Source organism: Rhopalosiphum maidis, chromosome 2 (genome assembly GCF_003676215.2).
Source record: "Rhopalosiphum maidis isolate BTI-1 chromosome 2, ASM367621v3, whole genome shotgun sequence".
Classification (NCBI taxonomy): Eukaryota; Metazoa; Arthropoda; class Insecta; order Hemiptera; family Aphididae; genus Rhopalosiphum; species Rhopalosiphum maidis.
Window position 1 is genome coordinate 72,274,087 of NC_040878.1, and position 20,754 is coordinate 72,294,840.

Here is a 20,754-nt window from a genome sequence, read left to right on the forward strand (position 1 = left end):
TTAAAAAATACTTACTAAGATTTATATAATTTAAAAATTGTCGACAGTTTTTATTTCAGCTTGCCTGGTAAATCTAATGCAAATAAACAAGAGTTAAGTATTAAACTTTGGTCAAATTTTAACACAAATTGTTATAATTTATCATTCTAATTCAAATTCTACAATTAATCAATACTCTTTCCAATAATACAGAATAAATGATCAAACAGAAAAATAAATCTACTTATTAAAATAAGTACATTATATTTTTTAACGTAAAAGCAATTAAAACATTTTTTGGTTGAAACTTAAGATGTAAACTAAAATATTTCTTCAAATTAAAGAAAACTATATACTAGAGATGACTAAGTAGTGAATATTTAACTATTCTATATTTCTATGTAGAAAAGAAACAAGTCAAAATAAAAATTAGTAACTACATAATGTATATTTAAAAATGATTATGAAGATTCAGTAGGGTCAGTAGGGAATCATTAATCCGAACGAGATTGGAAATATATACGGGATCCACCCCGTGGTGGGTGGATGGGTAATAAAAAACTAATAATTGAGTATTACCTATGAGGTTAAGTTATAAATATGACATTATTAAGTAGATGGGTAGGTTGGTGAAGTATATTAGACCAGGGGTCGCCAACCTTTTCAAAAAGTGAGCTACATTTAAAATTATCAGTCCCTGGTGATCGACATCCAGTAAAATTTAGGTCATTCTTTAGGACAGTGGTTCTTAACCTTTTTTGAATGACGGAACACTTAACATTAAGTAAGGTTTTCGCGAAACATAGCCGTAAAATACAACAGTAATTAAATAAATTTTTTATTATTTTTCTTACTGATTTTAAAATTTTGGCGAAACACTTATACCAAGTCCACAGAACACCGGTTAAAAACCAATGCTTTAGGAAGATATTTGTTTGATGAGCAAAAAAAGGCTTCAAAGAATAATTACTTAAGAACATTCCACATTATCCGAATTTTTATTTCGTGATCGAGCGATAATGGTAAAATTAAAATTTTTTATAACCATCGACCTATATTTCTAAAAAGATCGAATAGTTGGCATCCCCTGTATTAGACTAAATAACATCTGAACAATTTCAGGTTTTCCATGCCACTGTACTATATTAAATAACCTTGAATGGTAGACAAGAACTTCAAATGCCAATTCTAATACATGATGATTAGAATATTCACTAGCTATATTCCAGCATTACACAAACAAAAGTAGATTTTTAATTATTTTATTTAGTAAATAATAAAATAAAACCATGTTAGAGCATAAATATTATAAAATTATATCACAAATATACTTCAATATATCATAGGTATTAATTTGTGATTTACTCTCACTACTCTCAGCAATATATTTTAGATTTATTCATTATTCAGTATACCTACATCTATGGATTTAACATTCAACTCAAAAATTATAAAATGATTTTAACTTAATTTGTTTTAATATAGGTAACCAATAATATATTTATTTTACTAGAATATTTTGTTAATCTACTATTAATCATTAATTTTAATTATCAATAATGAGGCAAAATATTGTAAAACATGAAAAAATATTTACTTTGTTGTACTACTAACCACCTTAAACAACATTTATCAGGTAATTTGTAAGTATTTTATTATTGTAATTAGTTTAAATTTTTTCACCTTACATAAAATGCAATTACTTTTGTGTTTCTAGAAAAACAACGGTTTAACTGATAATGAACAAATTCACTTTTTGAATTGTTCCAATGATCTAATATTATAAGTATTAAAAAAATTGTTGTTTTCAAAATCAAAAATATGAATTACATGGTCTTAAAATTGTATATAAATATATTATAGAATGAAATGATAGACTGGTGTAACCTTTATAATTACTTAACCATTTTGATAATATTATATACCAGTTCCAAAATTAAATTTAAAATAATTATATTGAATAGATACATAAATGTGGATTGTAGTGTTATTAAATATTTTAAATTTAAAATAGCAATCATCACTAATTTCAAATGTACGATAATAAATAAATATCCCTATAGTAAACTGCACATAATAAAATGATAAGTTCATGGGTTATATTTTAAAGTTAACAATAAAAAAATACCTTGGCTTATCACAAAGTTTATTACATTCATAAATTGTGTATACTACATCAACCTACCTAAAAAAAAAGTTGATTAACAAAAAACTTAGCTCAATTTTAAAATTTTTTAGAAATTTAACATTTTTTTTTTTAATTAACATGATTTTGAATGTCTAATACATCAGATTTACATTGTACTTAATAGTTCTAATTTAACCCACAAAATACATATTATACAAATTTGCCTACATAGTGTTAGACTTGGGTGTTATGTTTATATTTTAGATTAATATCATAGTACGGAATAAACTATTTAAATTTAAGGTAACAATAATGAATAATATTAATTAATCAACTTAGCAATCAAAACACATATTATTATATTTTAATTACATTACATACCAGTATGGTAATGTTCAATTGGATATAATTCTCGTCAGAACTAAGAAGTTTATCCGTTTAAGAATTTACATTTCTATAATATCAAATTATTATCTACAATTCAAACATATTAGATACTATTTTAGAAAGTACTAAAATTTTGTTTTAATAATATAAAACAGTAAAAATCATATTAAATAACTCATTTAACTAAAATAAAATAGATTAGAAGTGTCAAAACAGTAACATAAAAATTAAGATATAAATTTTAAACTTTATTGGAAATAATATAATCATCTAGATTGAAAGTAAATGTAACACAGTAACAATCAGTCTGACGAGAGTTATCCAAAATATCATTATATTAATATTCCCAAAACCATATTACTGAAAATCATAATTACATATAAACATTAAAAATGTAACTAACACAATACATCAAATAAAATATAAATAATTCTAAGCTAATTTAAATAATAATCACTCATTATACGATTTATATTTCATTTAATTTAGCCATGAAACATTACACACAGATTTCTTAATAATAAAACGACTACAAAGAGTTAAGACGTACAAAAATATTACTTATCACATCACTAATATATAATTAAAATATTATATAAAATAATATTAAGTAAACAATATATTTGTACTTAAAATATTAATTATTTATTAGGCTCGCTAAAGAATAAAAAAATCAAAACATGATATAATTGAAAATATTAATATTTTGGCATTGTTTTTAAAACAAAATAACACAATTCCAGAGTACAAAAATGAACAGTAAATGATTTGCTTGGATTAATAGAAAATATTGGAATATTTCCCCCCCTAAAAAATGTATATACCTATATGTATAAAATATATAAACTAAAGAAATGTTCAATCAAACCAACTGAAGCTTTAAGATTAAAATTTTTTCATATCTGATTTTAAAAAATAAATTCAAACAGAATGTCCAAGGCAATTGGAAAAAGCAAGATAAATCAAAACCATAAAAAAAAGAATTAAATAAATACCAATTATTAATAATTTTAATTCTTTTAAATAAATCAACAATTTTTGTTAATAGTCCACCAATAAAATTAATTATTCATCTACAAAAAGTAAAATAACTATCATAAGCATAATAATTATTTAATCTTGAACCAATATTCAACCATTATTTTTAAAGTAGGTTAAAAAATAAAATAATATAATAATAAACAATCAAATTAATGTTATAATATGAATACTAAAATAAAAGATAATATAGATTGGAAAACACGACAAGTTGACTAAGTGGCAATATATTTAAATATGAATTGTGTTAGTCATTTTGTTTATTTTCATTTTATAAACATTATACTATAACTTTTCATTGTTACATTATAACTGATAATGAATCCAAGTTATATAAATAACAATAGTGATCAAAACATAAGTGCAATTTTTATCTTATGTGTAATTCAGTAATTTGAAATTATGATAAAATTGAGTGAAAAATTATGAGTATAATGAAGATTTACAAAAAAAAAAATCATTATAGTCATTTTATTGAAAATTTAAGTTTTGTTTAATATGAAAATATATTATACTTTGTGATGATAGATTAATATTTACTTTATTTTATATATATATATATTTATAATATATAGTTGCATGTTAAAAATATCTATTTCTCGCTTATGAAGGACTTGCTACTACTACAGGAGCATTAGTCAAAGACCTGGTTGCTAATGGTACAAATTCAGCTGCATCTGGATTTAAAGTACTCTGTAACACACATTAAAAAATTTCTATATTAAATCAATGGAATGAAATCACAAAAAAAAAAAATATATTGTTTTTAAGAAGAGGTCAGCATAATATTTGTTTTATTTTCTATTTCATAAACAGTAAATAAACTTTAGCCAACTGGTCATATTTTTAATTTATGCCTATATTTTAAATTAAATGAATATAAACAATATATATATATATATATATGTATGCAATGCCAAACCAATAAAATAAACAGCATATTCAATACAAAAAAGTAGTAAATATTTGTATTGAGACTAGCATTTAAAATTATGTAATTTTCAATTAGTTACAACTATCTTAAAATTGTTTATTATTAATTATAGATTTATTTCAAAGAAATATTATCTTGATAATAATTATGATAGATACTATTTTATAAGAGTTCAATTATAAGAATAACAAAATAATTATAAAAATCAGAGAATAAGATAAACTAATTAAACAGATGACCATGTCAGAATACTAAAACTTGAAAGACTATAGGAATCAATTAAATTAGATTAAAATTACATTTATTCATTTAAGTAGTATTCAATTTTATTTAATACAATTCGTAGGCTAAAATTAATATTTTTTCTTAATACTTTTTTTTGTTTACAGATAATTAAACAATGAAATATATTTAATGTTATTAATAAATTTATCTCCCCATACAGGTTAAAATCTCTCATCATTTATATAATCAATATATCATGAAAATATGTATGAAAATAAATGTCACATGTCACCATTACATTTTAAACATACACAATAATTTACTGATTATTGCCAATATTTATTTTGCATGAAGTTAAAAATATACCATAAAACTTACTGTAGATTGCCTTGGCTGGTCACCATTATTGCAAGATGTATTTAAGCTCAAATGATCAAGTCTATGGGTTATCATTGAGGTAGAACTACTTGAACCATTTCTATAAATAATAATATAAATTAAATTTGCATAATATAAGTATAAATAAGTAATATAAAAAATTTAATTTACGTTTGAGCATCGCCATTTGCTGTGCCATTTGGTTTGCTATTATGTTGTTCATCATCTAACATAGCTTCAAGACATTCTTTCATCAATTCTTTTTCTTCTAATTCTTTCATAACCTAAATCATAAATATTTATTAAATGATATCAATTCATAACTTTTTTGATATACATAAAAACTAAAAACATTTTATAATAACTACAGTATAACTATGTAACAATGATATATTATAATATCAACTAGGATAATTTTATCAAAAATTTATTTTGTAGCTGAATTAGGTACTTGTTAGTAATCAACCTACCAAAAACCATATAAATCACTCAGACACCAAGCAAACTAGCAGTATGGTCATGCGATATTTTGTCAATAATCCCAGTTAACCTTACATCAGTCTCTAATTTAAAATTTTAAAAATTATTCATAATCGGTACTTCTTTGTATCTAAATGTCTCGTGTGTGTCATCTATTGTTGGAAAAAAAAAATATTTCATTGAAATTATATTTTATTATATGCTGTGTCTAAAGAATGGGGCTTGGATAAATAATATTACACCAGAAGTCTAGTGGCGTTATGGAAAACCAGGTAGTACAATAAAAATATGAAAATGCAAATATGCAAATATATGGTTAACAGCTTGATGTGTCATGCATAGTTTTTCTTATTTTAATATTGAGATGTCTATCCTAAAAATTATAATAATATAAAATTACAGAAATACAGAACAAGTCAATGAATCAATATATATACTTGGGCCACCAAGAGACGCTATTGAACGGCGACCAAAATTCGTCCAATCTCTTTCATCACCACCAAAACGTAGCAAATATATAGTAGTGAGAGAAAAGTAGGTACGGAACTGCGGAGCTCTTTCATTTGGACGTGCCAAGGAGTAGCGCTCTCTCAGTGTCCCTAAGTATAGCAATGTTTTATAAAGTAATCTACACAATTTTAATTTTTTAAATAATTAAAACAATTTTTGATGTGAATCCTTGCATCAACATTCTTATTACTAAAAAATAATATAATTAGTAACTTTAACTGTAACTTAGTGTTTAACTGAAAAATCAGTTCAAAACCACCAATATAAACTTAAAACATTTTAGCATAAGTTATAATAAATAGGCAAATAACAATTCAAGTTTTTCTAATAAACTATAAATGTACAATATTCAAATTAAGCACCAGTTCTGATGTTCTTTGAGCCTAGTGACACTGGAGTATCAGGCACCTAGTGGCTCTATTATTTTTTAAGATCCTCAGTACTCTAAATACTGTGAATATAATATTATAACTAAAGTGTGAAGTGACCTATCTTACAAATTTTATTAGCTTATAAAAAAATATAGTTAAAAATGAATTTTAATGAGTTTTTCCACAATTTTTCAATTAACATTCTAGGTACTGGTTAGGTTAGATATTCAAACGTAATTATTTAATATACCACTATTAATTATTATTTACTGTTTTTTAATGATATGTAAAAAATATTAAATAACATCAAATGTTCACCAAGTGGCAGGGTAAATATTTTTTATATAGCAGTGGTATAGGAATAACAAATAAATACCCTTAGTTATTTTTAGATAAGCATAAAATTTATACAACACTTTTGTTGAACCTACCGAACATACAAACTACAAATTAATTAATTTGTTAACAAGTAGTAATCTTAGTAAACTAATTATTTATAACTACACTCTGTTCCAAAAATAAAATAATCATTTTTCAAGCATCATGAATGAATGCCACTCTACCATGCTGACCGATAAGCTGCGGGAGATGCCCCGCATAAGATGAAAATTGTTAGATAAATTTTGAGTATATATACCTGTAAATCAAACTCTTCTTGATTTTCCATCCACATATATTCAGAAAAATCTCCATCTCTGGTCGGTGGATCAATAGAATCTGAATTTGATTCTGTATCATATGGATTACTCAAATTATCATCATCATTTAATGTATTGTCATTATTTTGTTCTTTAGATTCTTCCTTGGGGACCTTCATTATTATTGTACTTATTCAATTATTTCCTAAAACAATAAATACAAAGATATGTTAATAATTATATTTTAGCTAAAATTCTAAAAAAAAATCCATAAATTTTGAGTTAATACTGCTAATAGCCTTTGGTAAATATGAAAGGGATAATTATTTATCCCAGTCAATTTTAAAAATGCTATAAATTAAATTGTCAAGTACAAGGTAACCTGGTATTCTATTAATTTGAGATTTATACTTTAATCATAAATAAAGGTACTACCTACTAGAATGTTTAAAAATAATTGATTTTGATCTTCATATTGTTTTTCAAAAAATCACAGTAAAATGGGGAAATATTTAGTATCATAAATTCATTTTATTAGCAATCAAATATAAGTCGGTAACAACTAATAAGGTACCCTATCTACTAGAAAATAAAAAAATATTACTTAAATAACACCTAATTGTCAATAAAACTTTCCAATTTCCTTTCAAGTGATTGTAAGTAGTTGTATTTGAAAAAAAAAACCAGTTTGATAATGCCAAACATGTTTTACCTTTAATGATTTCAACTGTAACCAAGATGGATAGTGTTTAATGCAGTGCAATATCTACCAGAAAAAATGAGGTTTACATCAAAACAAATAGGCTACAGATATTGGTCGAAAATATTATAAGAAATTAATTAAAAGATATAGCAATAAGAAAAAATAATAATATGTAATATTAATTCAAAGGCAGAGTACTAAATTGGTTTTAATGTACATACTACAAAGTAGCTAGACACAATGTAGGAAAATTATATTTTAGGAAGTATTGAGGGTGGCTTCTGATAAAAAACATCTATTGTCGATAGTTTTATCTACGAGAAATTGAAATTCAAGTGAAAAAAATAAAACGAATTTAATAAAATTCGTTGCCTTTCACAATGCCCCAGTTTTTATACATATGTATATGTGTAATTGCTCACACGTACACGCGCACACACAAATTATACGAAATACACGATTGTATACATAAAGACTAACACATACACACACACACACACACGCACGCAACATTATAGGAACACACCACGGCTGTGTACGCGTGTCGATGTTCTTGGTGGAGATGGAGAAAAAGAGAGAGAAAGAGAGAGGCAACGGCATGATAGATATATAAAAAAAATATCACATTCGAGACATCGACAATATAAAAATAAAACTATCGTAATAACATTGAACATAAATTTATCTAAAAATCATACTCACGAGAAGACGAAAAAACAACAACCGCGGACTCAACACGCCAATGAAAATGTAATTCAACGACGGCTGTTGAAAACGTTAATGGGCCGACAGGAAAAAAATATACGACGGCAGCAAAAATGGACGGCAGACTGATACTGATGACGTTCGCTTTACGTTTATTGAACGGAGAGACAGAGTACAGACTACAGAAGAATCGCGCACGAGGAATATTGCTCACAAAATGGAAGGTGAACGGGAAAAACGTCGTCGACGAATGAAAAGTGCCGAAGCTGAGTAACTCTGCGCAGCGCCCCCGAGCGGCAATATTATTGTATTAAAGAATGAGTACACACGTCTGACCGCCGGAGGCCGCAACGAAAAGTTTTACTACAAGCAGTACAAGCCGTATCGCGCCCATCAGAGTGGTACCTCTGAGTTCGCTGTACCAGTGTCGCCGGAAAACAAGCCCAAAATTGTGTATAGTCGTCGATAATAACATGACGCGCCCAATACTCAATTAGTGGCGGGATTGGCGGCAAGCCGGCGACTCGTGACTAGTAAAGTGAGAAAACGTGGTCACGTTGATCGCAGCAAGCTAAAACTTAAGCTATAAGTGACGATATAAAACTATATTATATACTCAATAGCATTATACATTGAAATATTTAGCATGCATAATGCGTGACATATTCTGTATACCCTAGGTATGATCGGATAGTATACTACATAATATTTAAGTAAACAATTAACACATGGTTAAATAATATTAACATTTCGTATATTATGCTTACGTTTTCAAACTGCAAAACTAGTGTAAAACGTAAAACAGAAAATGCAGTTGTGGTAACTACTATAATAAGAAAGTAGTAATGCACTTATGAATAACGATGCAGTTAAAGCTTCATCTTCACAGACAAGCAATTTTTGATTAAAATTATTTGTGAAAATTAATACACAGGTCATAAAGCCTACGGATTATAATTGTAAATGTATAATCTATAAAATAACAAATATTCCATAACCGATAACTACACATCCGACATTTTCCGCTAACAAGACCACGTTTCGATAAAATATTATAAAGTAACAATCTATAGCATATAAATGGTGGCTAACAAACCTAACCTAATACTACTCGATTATTTAATTGAATGAGTTGATATAAAATGTAGATAGTTAATCAAAAACAGTATTTGAAAAGGTAATAATTATTAAAATAAGGAATACAATTTTTTAAAAATTAGTAGCTATACAGAAAAAATATGTTAATTTTCATAACTGGATATTTGTTTATATAGATAAGTACTTGAAAATACACCTACTACGTACACACACCATATTAAACAGCCATAGATTTTAGTAGTTAATTTAAAGCACATATCAAGATAAGATATAGAATGTTTAAATTTATGTAAATATACTGGTATAACATCTGTACAAATATACATTTAATCAAGAACTCTAAATTTCATTAACCTCATTTAAATTCTTACAATTATAATTGGTAAAATATAAAGTTGGATGAAGTTGTATTTATAATATTACACATAATATGTATTAACTTAACATATCTTAAAGTATAGTCAAGATACTAAATTATTAGAAATTCAAATCCACAAAATTGTCAAATTGGTTGATTTAAACAAATATAATTTGAAGTAACCTATTTGTAGCACTTATTAACTTATATTATGGTTAATATCAAACAATAAGAAGTAAAGATATTTACTCTGTGTAGAAAACATACCTAATATCATTTTATACCTATTTACTGCAGATTTTTTAGTGCAATACAAATAAATAATAATTTAATATCAATTTAGTGGCATTTTAGAGGTACAATCCCCTCCACCAGAGAACTTTAATTCTCAATCTCATTTCTTTACTTATTAAATACAATTTAAGTACGCTACTTTATAAATCAAAAAAAGTGTTAATCTAATCTTATATTAAAATATATTTTAATTGTGGATATTTCTTAAAAATGAAGTTTTTGAACTATTATTTAGACCCAAATATGGTTTAGTATGTAAGTGGAGAAATGAATCAGACGACTTTCAATATACATATATTTGTCAGTAGATGATATATAACAATAAATATTAAATTCTATACAATTTAAAACATTATATTAACTAAAAATTTGTTCAGTAGTTTTTCACATAGAAAAACCCAAATATTATGTTTATAAAACACTATAAATAGTATGATATAAACTATAAATTGCATTTATTTAGTTTTAATAAAAACATTTTATATTAATATGTATAAAATTAAGTTCCCTTTGCTTTAATGAAGAATCATAAACCTATTTGCAAATAGACATTTTTATAAAAATATTTAATTTTTAAAAAATAAAATCTTAGTCATAGTTAAAAAATATAAACATATACTCTGTTCAGCGAGAGAATACACCGCAGACCAACCAAAATTAGTAGTTGAGTAACACGGAGGGTTGTGCAGAATCAGCGCATTTACTTGCTGGACAGAATAAAGTGTAAAATTTATAAAATTAAGTTTCCCACAGGAATTAGGGTAAAAAAAAATTTTATTACATAACCATTTATTTTTTTTATGTTAACTTCAAAAATAGATTAACAAAATAACAAATTTATTTTTAATTAAATAACTGTCAGTTATAACAGCTTAACATTTTTCATTGGTTAACTTAATATTGTAAGCACTTACTTCAAAACAAAATGATTTGATTTATACCCAGGTATAATGTACATTTTGAATTATTTTCTATGAAGTAAATGTTATGTACCTCTTTTAAACCTGGAAAACACCAATCATATTATAAAAATATTAAATTTATTATGACATAAAATTAATAAACAAATGCATTTCAATATTTGAACTAACCAAAATACAGTTACATTGCAAATTAAAAACAAAACATTGTCATCTTTTTGATTATGTCAGTTTAATTTCAAAACTGTGAAAAGACAATAAAAATAACTATTAAAATACAAGACATTTTATAATTATAAAATATTTCACAAATTACCTCTGTAAATGCATGTATCAAAAAACTCTTGATTAGTCGAAAACTGTTTACTTGAGTATTTGCCTAGACATTATATAAATGGTATCAAGAATAAAATAACATGAAATAATAATTATAACATAATCATCATTGAATGAATATTGAAAAATATTCAATCAAAGATTGAATTTTTGTATTTATAAATATACAGCCACTAATATTATGGGGCCCAGACGTCTAAAAGATTAATTTACAAAATAATCACATTTATTTTTTACTATATTAATATTCTTTATTTTACAAAATGTTAACTAATATGGTATAGTAAATAGTAATGTTACATGCATTTTAAAATACAATTATAATCATAGAAATTTAAGAAACAAAAAATTTATATTGATTAATTATACTTATTTAATATTTGAATCATTATTAGATACTAATAACAAAAAACAATACTAAGTATAAATTTAATTTTCTTGTAAAACTGTTAAAAACCAGAACTGCCATATTTTACATATAATTAATACTAAAATAGTAAATAAAAATTGTAGATTAATAAATTAATCTAGCCCAACATAACTATAATGACAGTATATTTGTTTAAATATCAAAATTAATCAAAAAACGACATTTAATAAGCAAAACATTTGACAAATAATATAATTAAAATATAACTTTAAACATATTTTTATTTTATCATTGATCAATTTCAAATATTATACACTTTAATTTTTATTATTTATTATTTATATTTAATAATAAATTATAAATTGCAAACCTACCTAAGAAACTTACTATCTTGGAACCGGGGGACCTAAGTCCTACGCTGTTGATAGGAGTCTCAATATGTTGGTCTGCATTAAATGCCTAATTTAATATCTTGTACCCACAATCTATAACTAATCATCTATTGATAGTGAAACCTCTATATAACATAACGATGGTTGCCAAAAACGTGTATTATGGAAAGGAATTCACTATTCTGAGTAGTAAGATCACATAGGTATAACAGGTTTAAATAAAAATCTGTTAAAATATTCAATTGGGAGACGTTGATAAATAGAGATTTCACTTAAATATAATTAAAATAAAACACATGAGGAAATAATGACGTTAATAATAATATTTTACAGAATTTTAGAACATAACAATGTACACTACTTACGATCTGTTCCAATATAGTAGAAATTATGCCTACCATATTTAAGCATTAATAAAAATGTTCCTTCTAATAAAAAAATGTTTTGTGAATTATCATTAAATTTATTGAGTCAACAACAATTGTATTCTGGTCCCTGTATAAAGACTGGGTATTTTTTATTTTATTAATATAATAATATAGTTACACAAAAATTATTCACCATTAAATAAAACGTATTACATTTCAATTAACCAGTGTTTTAAATTTTAAAAATGATATTGGAAAAACAATAATTAATTAAATAAAAAAATATATATATATGTATATATAGAGCAGGTATATAAAATGTTTTAAACTTATTTTACCTAAATTTTAAATCATAATGAATATGATAAACAAAATATTGTACTAACATAATTTAATAGCGATAATAAATGGCATTAAGTGTCAACATGTGAAGAGCAGATAGTTTTTGTCGGAAAAAAAACATCATTCGAATAGTTCAATACCCAAAAGTTGAAGGAGAAAAATTTGATGGTTATTGATTCCTACCAGCCTTCGCTTCAGCAACCTGCCTAACAAGATACAAAAAAAATCATTATGTATAAAAAACAAAAAAAAAAATCCTCAGTATTATTTTTACTCAAGCTAAGAATAATTTTTAAGCATTAAAAGTTCTAGTTTAAAATGTTAATGTTAAATATGCAATACTCACTTTTAATACCTTCCTCTCGAATTTTGATGGAAATTACCACTACCTCCTAAAATCAATTAATATGTTATTAAAATAAAATTATGTTAATATTCATAATTAAATGTATATTTTATTATTGAAAAAAAATGTCATTTATAATCATTTTAACAAAAAATATTACCACGACCTGTATGATATGGTACTGCTCTATTGTTACCAAAATTTCCTCGCATTGGTCCTCCTCCATATCCACTTTGACTACCTCCCCAATTACCTCCTTTAATATAAATAATATATTTAAAAAAAAATTAAATTAATATTTATATTTATTTATTTAGTTATAGCTGATGTAAATACCTCCATTACCCCAACCTCCTTGAGAAGCTTGACTACCCCAAACATTATTCCAGCCTTGAGGACCTCCTTGAGCCCAACCACCACCACTGCTTCCACCGCCATATCCCCCAAAATGGTTACCTAGAAATAAAATTACTCAACATAAGTATAATTTTAATAATTTAAATTTTGTTTTTATCAACATTTAAATTGTAAGCTCCACAATAAGATAAAATATGCATTTAAAATTAACAAATATATATATCTATTTATATAAATATCTATTATATTGAGTATTTAGATTATACGCCAGTTTCTTATAAGCAACTTTATAACATTTATAATTTAGATGCGTTTATATATATTATATTGTATACATTAAAATAAAATGCACTTGCCACCCCAATTATTATTTGGTCCTCCCCAATTTTGTCCTCTTCCACTACTAGCACCACGACCACCTCTACGACCTCTAGAAGCCGATGCTACATCTTTGCTAACAGCTTTTTTAACTTCTAATTTAGATCCGGAAACTTCATGACTTTTGATTACTAAAAGAAATATATAATAAGTAAATCTTGTTCATGAAAAATAAATAAGATAATACATACAAACAGCTTTATCAACTGAATCTGAATCATCAAATTCAATGAATCCAAATCCTTTACGTTGACCAGTCTCTTTGTCTGTAATAATTTGAATATTAAGTATATTTCCATACTGTCCAAAATACTCTTTTAAATCTTCTTCAGCTTGTTCTTTAATTCCAGAAACAAACATTTTTTTCACAGTCCATGCTATATCAGGTTTATCTATGTCCTATAATCATACCATAATGAAAAAATAACATAAAATATTTAACAGAATTTTTTTTATATTTGATTAAATATTCACATCACGAGGTACAGCACGTTTTGTTTCTACTTCACGACCATCAATTTTATGCGGTCTATTGGCCATAGCATCATCTACCATTGAAGATTTTGAATATGTAATAAAACCGAAACCTCGTGACCTAAAATATAACAACAAGATTTTAAATATGTAAGGAATATATTGTTTCTTATATTCTTAAAATTATCTATTATTAGTTTTGTAAATTCAAACATTTGTGCAGAAAGATGAATTAATAAATGCAATTTAATTTTCCATATTTAAAAGATTTAGTATATTTTTTATTTAAAAAGTATTTTTTAAATTTAATGTTAACTCATTTTTAATAGCGTTGATGTATCTAATTTATATATCAAAAGCAAAATTTGTTTGAAAACTATACAAATATTTTCTAACTTATAGTATAATCAATACATATTTTTTTAAATTAATAATAATAATAGCCAACCCATATCTGTTAGTATAATAAAAATAATCATACAATACATAGTATTATAAAAAAATATAGTTAAAATAAACAAAACTACCATTCATATATTCATCAAAAATAGATTTTTTGATTCAATTTTTTTACAATATAATTTTAAGAAAAATAACTGCAAATGTTTAAATAATTGTGGACTATTTAATAATAATTAACATAAACTATAAAATGATTCAAATTAAACATATAATCTTACTAATTTTTACACTTTCATCAAATATTAAAAATTAGTTAAAATATTTCATAAATGTACCAGTTCCTTTCAATTTCTAACCAAGTTAACCTATAAAATAATTCTAAAAAAGTATTTTTGTTTGTAATTTTTATATTATGCTAAGTTTTTTAGTATGGTTTTGTAAAAACATTTCCAACTACTTATATTTAGTACCAATATATTTGAATAAATAAATTGATATTTTATCAAAACAGAAAGTTAATTAGTTAAATAGTTCAAAATATTAAAATATTAAGTATAACCTTTTTGTGACAGGATCTTTCATAACAACTACATCCACAATATCACCCCACTTTTCAAAAAATTCTTTTAATGAATCATTTGTAGTAGTGTAGTTAAGTCCACCAATAAACAATTTCCTGAACTGTTCCGGTTCTTCTACATCAACAGTATTTTCTCCCTATTCAAAATGATATTATAATTGTTTAAACACAAGTGAGCAATAAAAAAACATTATATTTATATATATTTGTATAAATCAAGTAAAACTCTTACCGATACACTCATTGTATGTTTTATGGAGATAAATGTACACAATAATAAATTATATATTTTGTGAGTCTCTCGAAAAGCCGCTGGAATGAAACCACGATAAACAGATTTGACGGATTCGTTGAAGGTAGTACTAAATGCTTATGGTTTTGAGTAACTAGCTAACTGTGGTGGGTACTAGGTGCCTAACTGTGAAAGTACAAACAAATAAACAAATTACCGACTATAATAAACAAATAGAGTTCTGCTCCTGCACCATCGGCATTCGGCAACAAATTACAATTCACAGGCCACAGCGACAGCGCGAGAACCTAACATTTAAGACAGGCCCGCAACTAGCGCCGCGATTCGAAATTGATAGTTGATATTGCAATATATAGCATTAAAATATCTATGATGTATAGGTATTATACTGTATATAATACTAATTACCGAAGTCTGTAATACAGGTTGCCCGACAACGACGGGCGTTGGAAGTTTGTATTTGGAAATCTGGTCTCTGATTAGTCGGTTTCATTTTGATAAGAGGAACCGCTAAATTCAGTTAGCCAGTGTAGTAAACAAACCATGGAAATGCACATGAAAAAAAAAACATCAGGCTGGCAGACTGCAAGTAGAGTAAGCGTCAAGCCCATAGATAATAGTCAAGCTGACAATGCGGCGTATGTATCTTATGGTAACACTGAACACGAAAAAACAAACTCGAGGTTGCCAATATGGAAAGATAAAAATCCCACTAATCTGTTCCAAACAGACAGTGCACCCTTAGAGTATTAAAACTACAGTGCACCAACCTTATAACATAGAACAGCGCTTCTCAACCACTATGTTACACGGAAAGCTCACAGGTGAGCAGGTAATACGCGAAGAAAATCCCTTTTATAGAAAAAATTGAAATGAATCATTATTAACATTAAATATTATTTGGTTTATTTGATGGTGTGGAGGTCGTTTGTAATCGTAATAATAAATAATAATAATAATAATTGTACATTTTTACATATTTAATTTAATTTAATTTCTTTTTATGCATTAAATACTTAATTGCCATCATTTTGTAATTCCTATTAAAATAAAATTCTATATAACTAGAATATAGTAAACTATATACTAGTTGTAGTATATAACTTAATAATTTATTTAACACACAAATATGAATATTTAAAAACTAAAGCTACAATGTAAAAACTATTATTTTTTTTTTAAGAATCAGTCCCCACCAACATTTATTTTGCACTTCTTCTAATGTAGCAAGCCAGCAACAATTGGTTCTTCAAATTCTTTGAAAAGCATAACTGTCTCATGGCGTGATACAAATAAAATTACGATAATATAGTAGTACCGCACGTAAAAATTACGTGGTATTTACCAGATTACCAGACTGCAAGTTATAATAATTGATCAAAATCGTTGCCCGTCGTATACACATTACGTATTGACGTCATTACATGAATATCTTGTTCCTAAAATTCTCAATACCATATTATTATATTATATTGAACCTTTACAATTTACAGTTGATAGGACAAAGCAAACTTAAAAATATTTCCTGACATTTGGGGGGGGGGGCTGCAGCCTCCTCAGCCATCCCCATAAATATGCTACTATTATGAAGAATATTGATATATTGTATAGAATTTTCAAAACAGATACAAAAAGAAAAATGTTTAACAAATTTTTTTAATTAAAAAATGTTTACAATTTTTTACGATTTTAACAAAACTTCAAATGCTTTCAATGCAAAAAAAAAAATTGTGTTTATGTATTTTTAATTTTTTTTACAGATATAACTCTATAAGAATAACTTTGGTGGAATACTGGGATCTTGTATTCAATTTTCAAGAATTTTAACATAATGAATAATTTGTTGTTGAAATTTTGTAAAGAAAAAAACTAAAAAAAATTTTTGATCACTTTAATAATACCTCAAAAATAATCAAAATATTTTATTAATTGTATCGTAAATAGAAAACAAAAATATAAAAATGTCGGTAAAAATTTTTTGTATCTACATATTTACAGCTATTCGTTTGTGAGTCACATCAAAAAAAAAAAAAAAAAAGAGTGGGCAAGTGGGTCAGTGGGTGTCGCTCTGCTATATAGTAGAGAATAGAGATAGAGTAGGTCACTATAATAGATAAGTTAAATTTGAATGCAATAACCGATATTATATTATTCTGGACGGAGATGATTTGTCAGTTTAGGATAATTAGTAGGATAAATATTATATTATTAAGTACCTAAATTAAAATTTTATTTATTATCGTTATTTTACGCGATTTCGTAAAAATTATATTTTCTATACGCTCATTTTTTACTATTTTTTACCTTAGGTATAAATCACAAAATTTTTATATATTTTGACATATTCCGTAAACATTTGAACTTAAAATACTTATAAACAAAAACTGTGACCAACGATTTTTTTTTATTACAATAAGTACAACTTATAATACACCTTGTATTAAATTTTAAAGATTTTTGGAGTGCCAAATTTTTTTTATAGGCATTTCAAAAAAAGACTGAAAAATCGTAAATTTCAATTGTCTATAAATAGCCTTAAAAAATTCTAAAAATTTTGAAAATTTAATCATAAATAGATAATATAAGCATTTGGTGAATATTTCAAGTATTTATAATGATTCATTTTTGAGTAATAGCAAAATAAAAAAATCAATTTTGTCGAAAACTGGCTAGGTATGCATAAAAATTACCGTTTTTCTTAAACTAATGAATTTTCCTTTTCAAAGAGGTACTGAAGTCAAAAATCAAAGCACTATTACTACTTCAAAGCATGATGACAGACATAAAAAAAAAACATACATCATTGTAAAATCCAATACATTCATCACTCCGTTCAGAATCTAAAAATAGATAATTTCAAATGTGTCTATATCAAAAATATACACAAAAATAGCTCAAAAGCTGAAATAATTTTAAATTATCTATGCAAAGAAAATTATATTGTGATGTAACTATCGAATTAAAAACTAAGTATTATATATTAACGTGTAATGTCTAATTATTATACATACTTTATTTTCATCCAATTATATATTAAATTGTATGTAATAATAATTATTAATAAAATTGTAAAATCTCATAATATTATATTGAATTATTTTTCGAATATTTATAACAATAAGTGATTAATTTTCAACTGTCAATTAAATGTGTAGTTATGAACTACTTCCTAGCACCTGGGTCAGCGCTTCTCAACCTGTTGTACGCATACCAATAGTGTCTAGTGGTAAACGGAAAGCTCATAGGTGGTACGAGAAGAAAACCCCTTTTATAAAAATAACGCTTGCCAAGTCAGAGATCGGCAAGAAAACTTTCTTGATTTTCAATTTTTAGGAATTTATTAATTGTATGCAATATGTATGTATAATGTATTGTATTTTCATTTTCATTTAGTGAGATAGATCTCCAAAACCGGAGAGCGGATTTTGTTATTTGGGGTCTTGTTAGATTCAAATTTGCTAGGAGAAGTGCAGTCAAGATTTTCAGAACTTTATCTTTTATAGTTAATTCACTACAGAGCTTCAAAAAAATTAAAACACATTTTATTGGGCGTTTTTTTATGTTTTTTAGCTTTATAGCTTTGTAATAAATTAACGAATAAAGATAAAGTTCTGAAAATCTTCACAGGACTTCTCTTAGCCAATGTAAATCTAACAAGACCCCAAATAACAAAATCCGTTCTCCAGTTTCGGTAATCTACTACGCTAAATGAAAATCTAGCAAAAAATTTTTTTTGAAAATTTTTAGTCTCACATTTTGTGTCTAATTGATAATCCCTTTTTAGTGAGCTATTGACCAACTTTTTAGCTACAATAGTTTTGTAAAAAAGTTAAAAAAAAAATAGAAATTTTGGGACTGTTCACGCCGACGTTTTTGTGGATTCAAATTGTTATACCGCTTGGGTGTGATATCGGATTTCTCTCATTAATATTTTATGTTAAAGTTAGCTTAATTATCCACCAACGCATAATAACTGAGTTACATTTTTATCATTTTCCTATTTAACACAAATTCTTGAAATTTTATAAATTCATCCTTTTTTTCATTTTAATCATCATACTTACTTGATTAAAAATCAAGAAAGTAAAAATTGGAATGAATCATTATTAACATTCAATATTATTTAGTTTATTTGGTGGTGTGGAGGTCGTTTGTAATCGTAATAATAAATAATAATAATAATTGTACATTTGTACATATTTCAGAGGTGATTGGAGGGGCAAGCGCCCCCTTTGCAACCCCCCCCACCACCGTAACTATGCCACTGAACGAATAAAAAAAAGATTAAATTAAATTATATTATTTTAAATAAAATACCTATACAAATATATCTACTTATATTGCTAAATATATATAAACTAGTTGTCAATGAAGCTGGCAGTTTATTTTCTGAACTCAGATGAGATTTAATTACTAATTAATCAATATATATATATTTATTTATTATAAATAAATGTATCGTAGTTCAATTATGAGTTAGCTATCAAGCCTTATAAATAATAAATACAATTAAATATTCTTGGCAGTTTGGTACATACTTATCGATAATAATACATAATACATTTCCATCGCGTGTTGAACAGAAATAGATACTCCTAATGTATTCGTCATCAAGTCATCTCATTTTAACATGCTAGCTTGGGCTACAATAATTACAATACGTGATGAGCATTCCACTTATTGTATTCCAACTTCTAACCTAACCTGTGTTCATTGCGACAATTTATCGATTATATACAATATACGTACCTATACATTACATTAAATTATTAAGATACAACCTACCTACATATGTATATACTAGGTATATAAATTATAAATGTATAAAATTCTAAAGTATGTCTTAAAACAATAACATCGCCATTGTCGCACATGCAGTCCACGGGGGTGCCAGAGGGTGCTTAGGCGCTTAGCACCCTCAGCTTATTTTGAGCTAAAAATATTGTTAAAAGTGTAATTTTACGTTTATAAAAATAAGTTTAATAAGTTTGTATTATTGTATTGGTAATG

General features: G+C 25.6%; 2 protein-coding genes across 3 annotated transcripts; both read right to left on the minus strand.

The window, feature by feature from the left end:
• Positions 1-4,054: 4,054 nt before the first annotated feature.
• Positions 4,055-8,737, minus strand: LOC113551663 (polyadenylate-binding protein-interacting protein 2B). Its single transcript, XM_026954042.1, has 5 exons — positions 8,474-8,737; positions 7,068-7,273; positions 5,241-5,353; positions 5,070-5,169; positions 4,055-4,225 (listed from the first exon to the last, which is right to left on the minus strand). Exons 2-5 carry the CDS (start codon positions 7,245-7,247, stop codon positions 4,136-4,138), a joined length of 483 nt encoding a protein of 160 aa, XP_026809843.1. The 5' UTR covers positions 7,248-7,273; positions 8,474-8,737; the 3' UTR covers positions 4,055-4,135.
• A 2,347-nt stretch (positions 8,738-11,084) lies between these two features.
• LOC113551331 (heterogeneous nuclear ribonucleoprotein A1-like) lies at positions 11,085-16,146 on the minus strand. 2 transcript variants are annotated; one of them, XM_026953510.1, is made up of 12 exons: positions 15,724-16,146; positions 15,471-15,628; positions 14,510-14,630; positions 14,227-14,434; positions 14,014-14,166; positions 13,637-13,756; positions 13,461-13,556; positions 13,301-13,346; positions 12,999-13,160; positions 11,463-11,525; positions 11,318-11,390; positions 11,085-11,230 (listed from the first exon to the last, which is right to left on the minus strand). In XM_026953510.1, exons 1-8 carry the CDS (start codon positions 15,733-15,735, stop codon positions 13,303-13,305), a joined length of 912 nt encoding a protein of 303 aa, XP_026809311.1. In that variant the 5' UTR covers positions 15,736-16,146; the 3' UTR covers positions 11,085-11,230; positions 11,318-11,390; positions 11,463-11,525; positions 12,999-13,160; positions 13,301-13,302. The 2 variants fall into 2 exon arrangements, with proteins under 2 accessions (XP_026809311.1, XP_026809312.1); XM_026953511.1 differs by lacking the exons at positions 11,085-11,230; positions 11,318-11,390; positions 11,463-11,525 and having other exon boundaries at positions 12,779-13,160; positions 13,464-13,556.
• Positions 16,147-20,754: the final 4,608 nt, after the last annotated feature.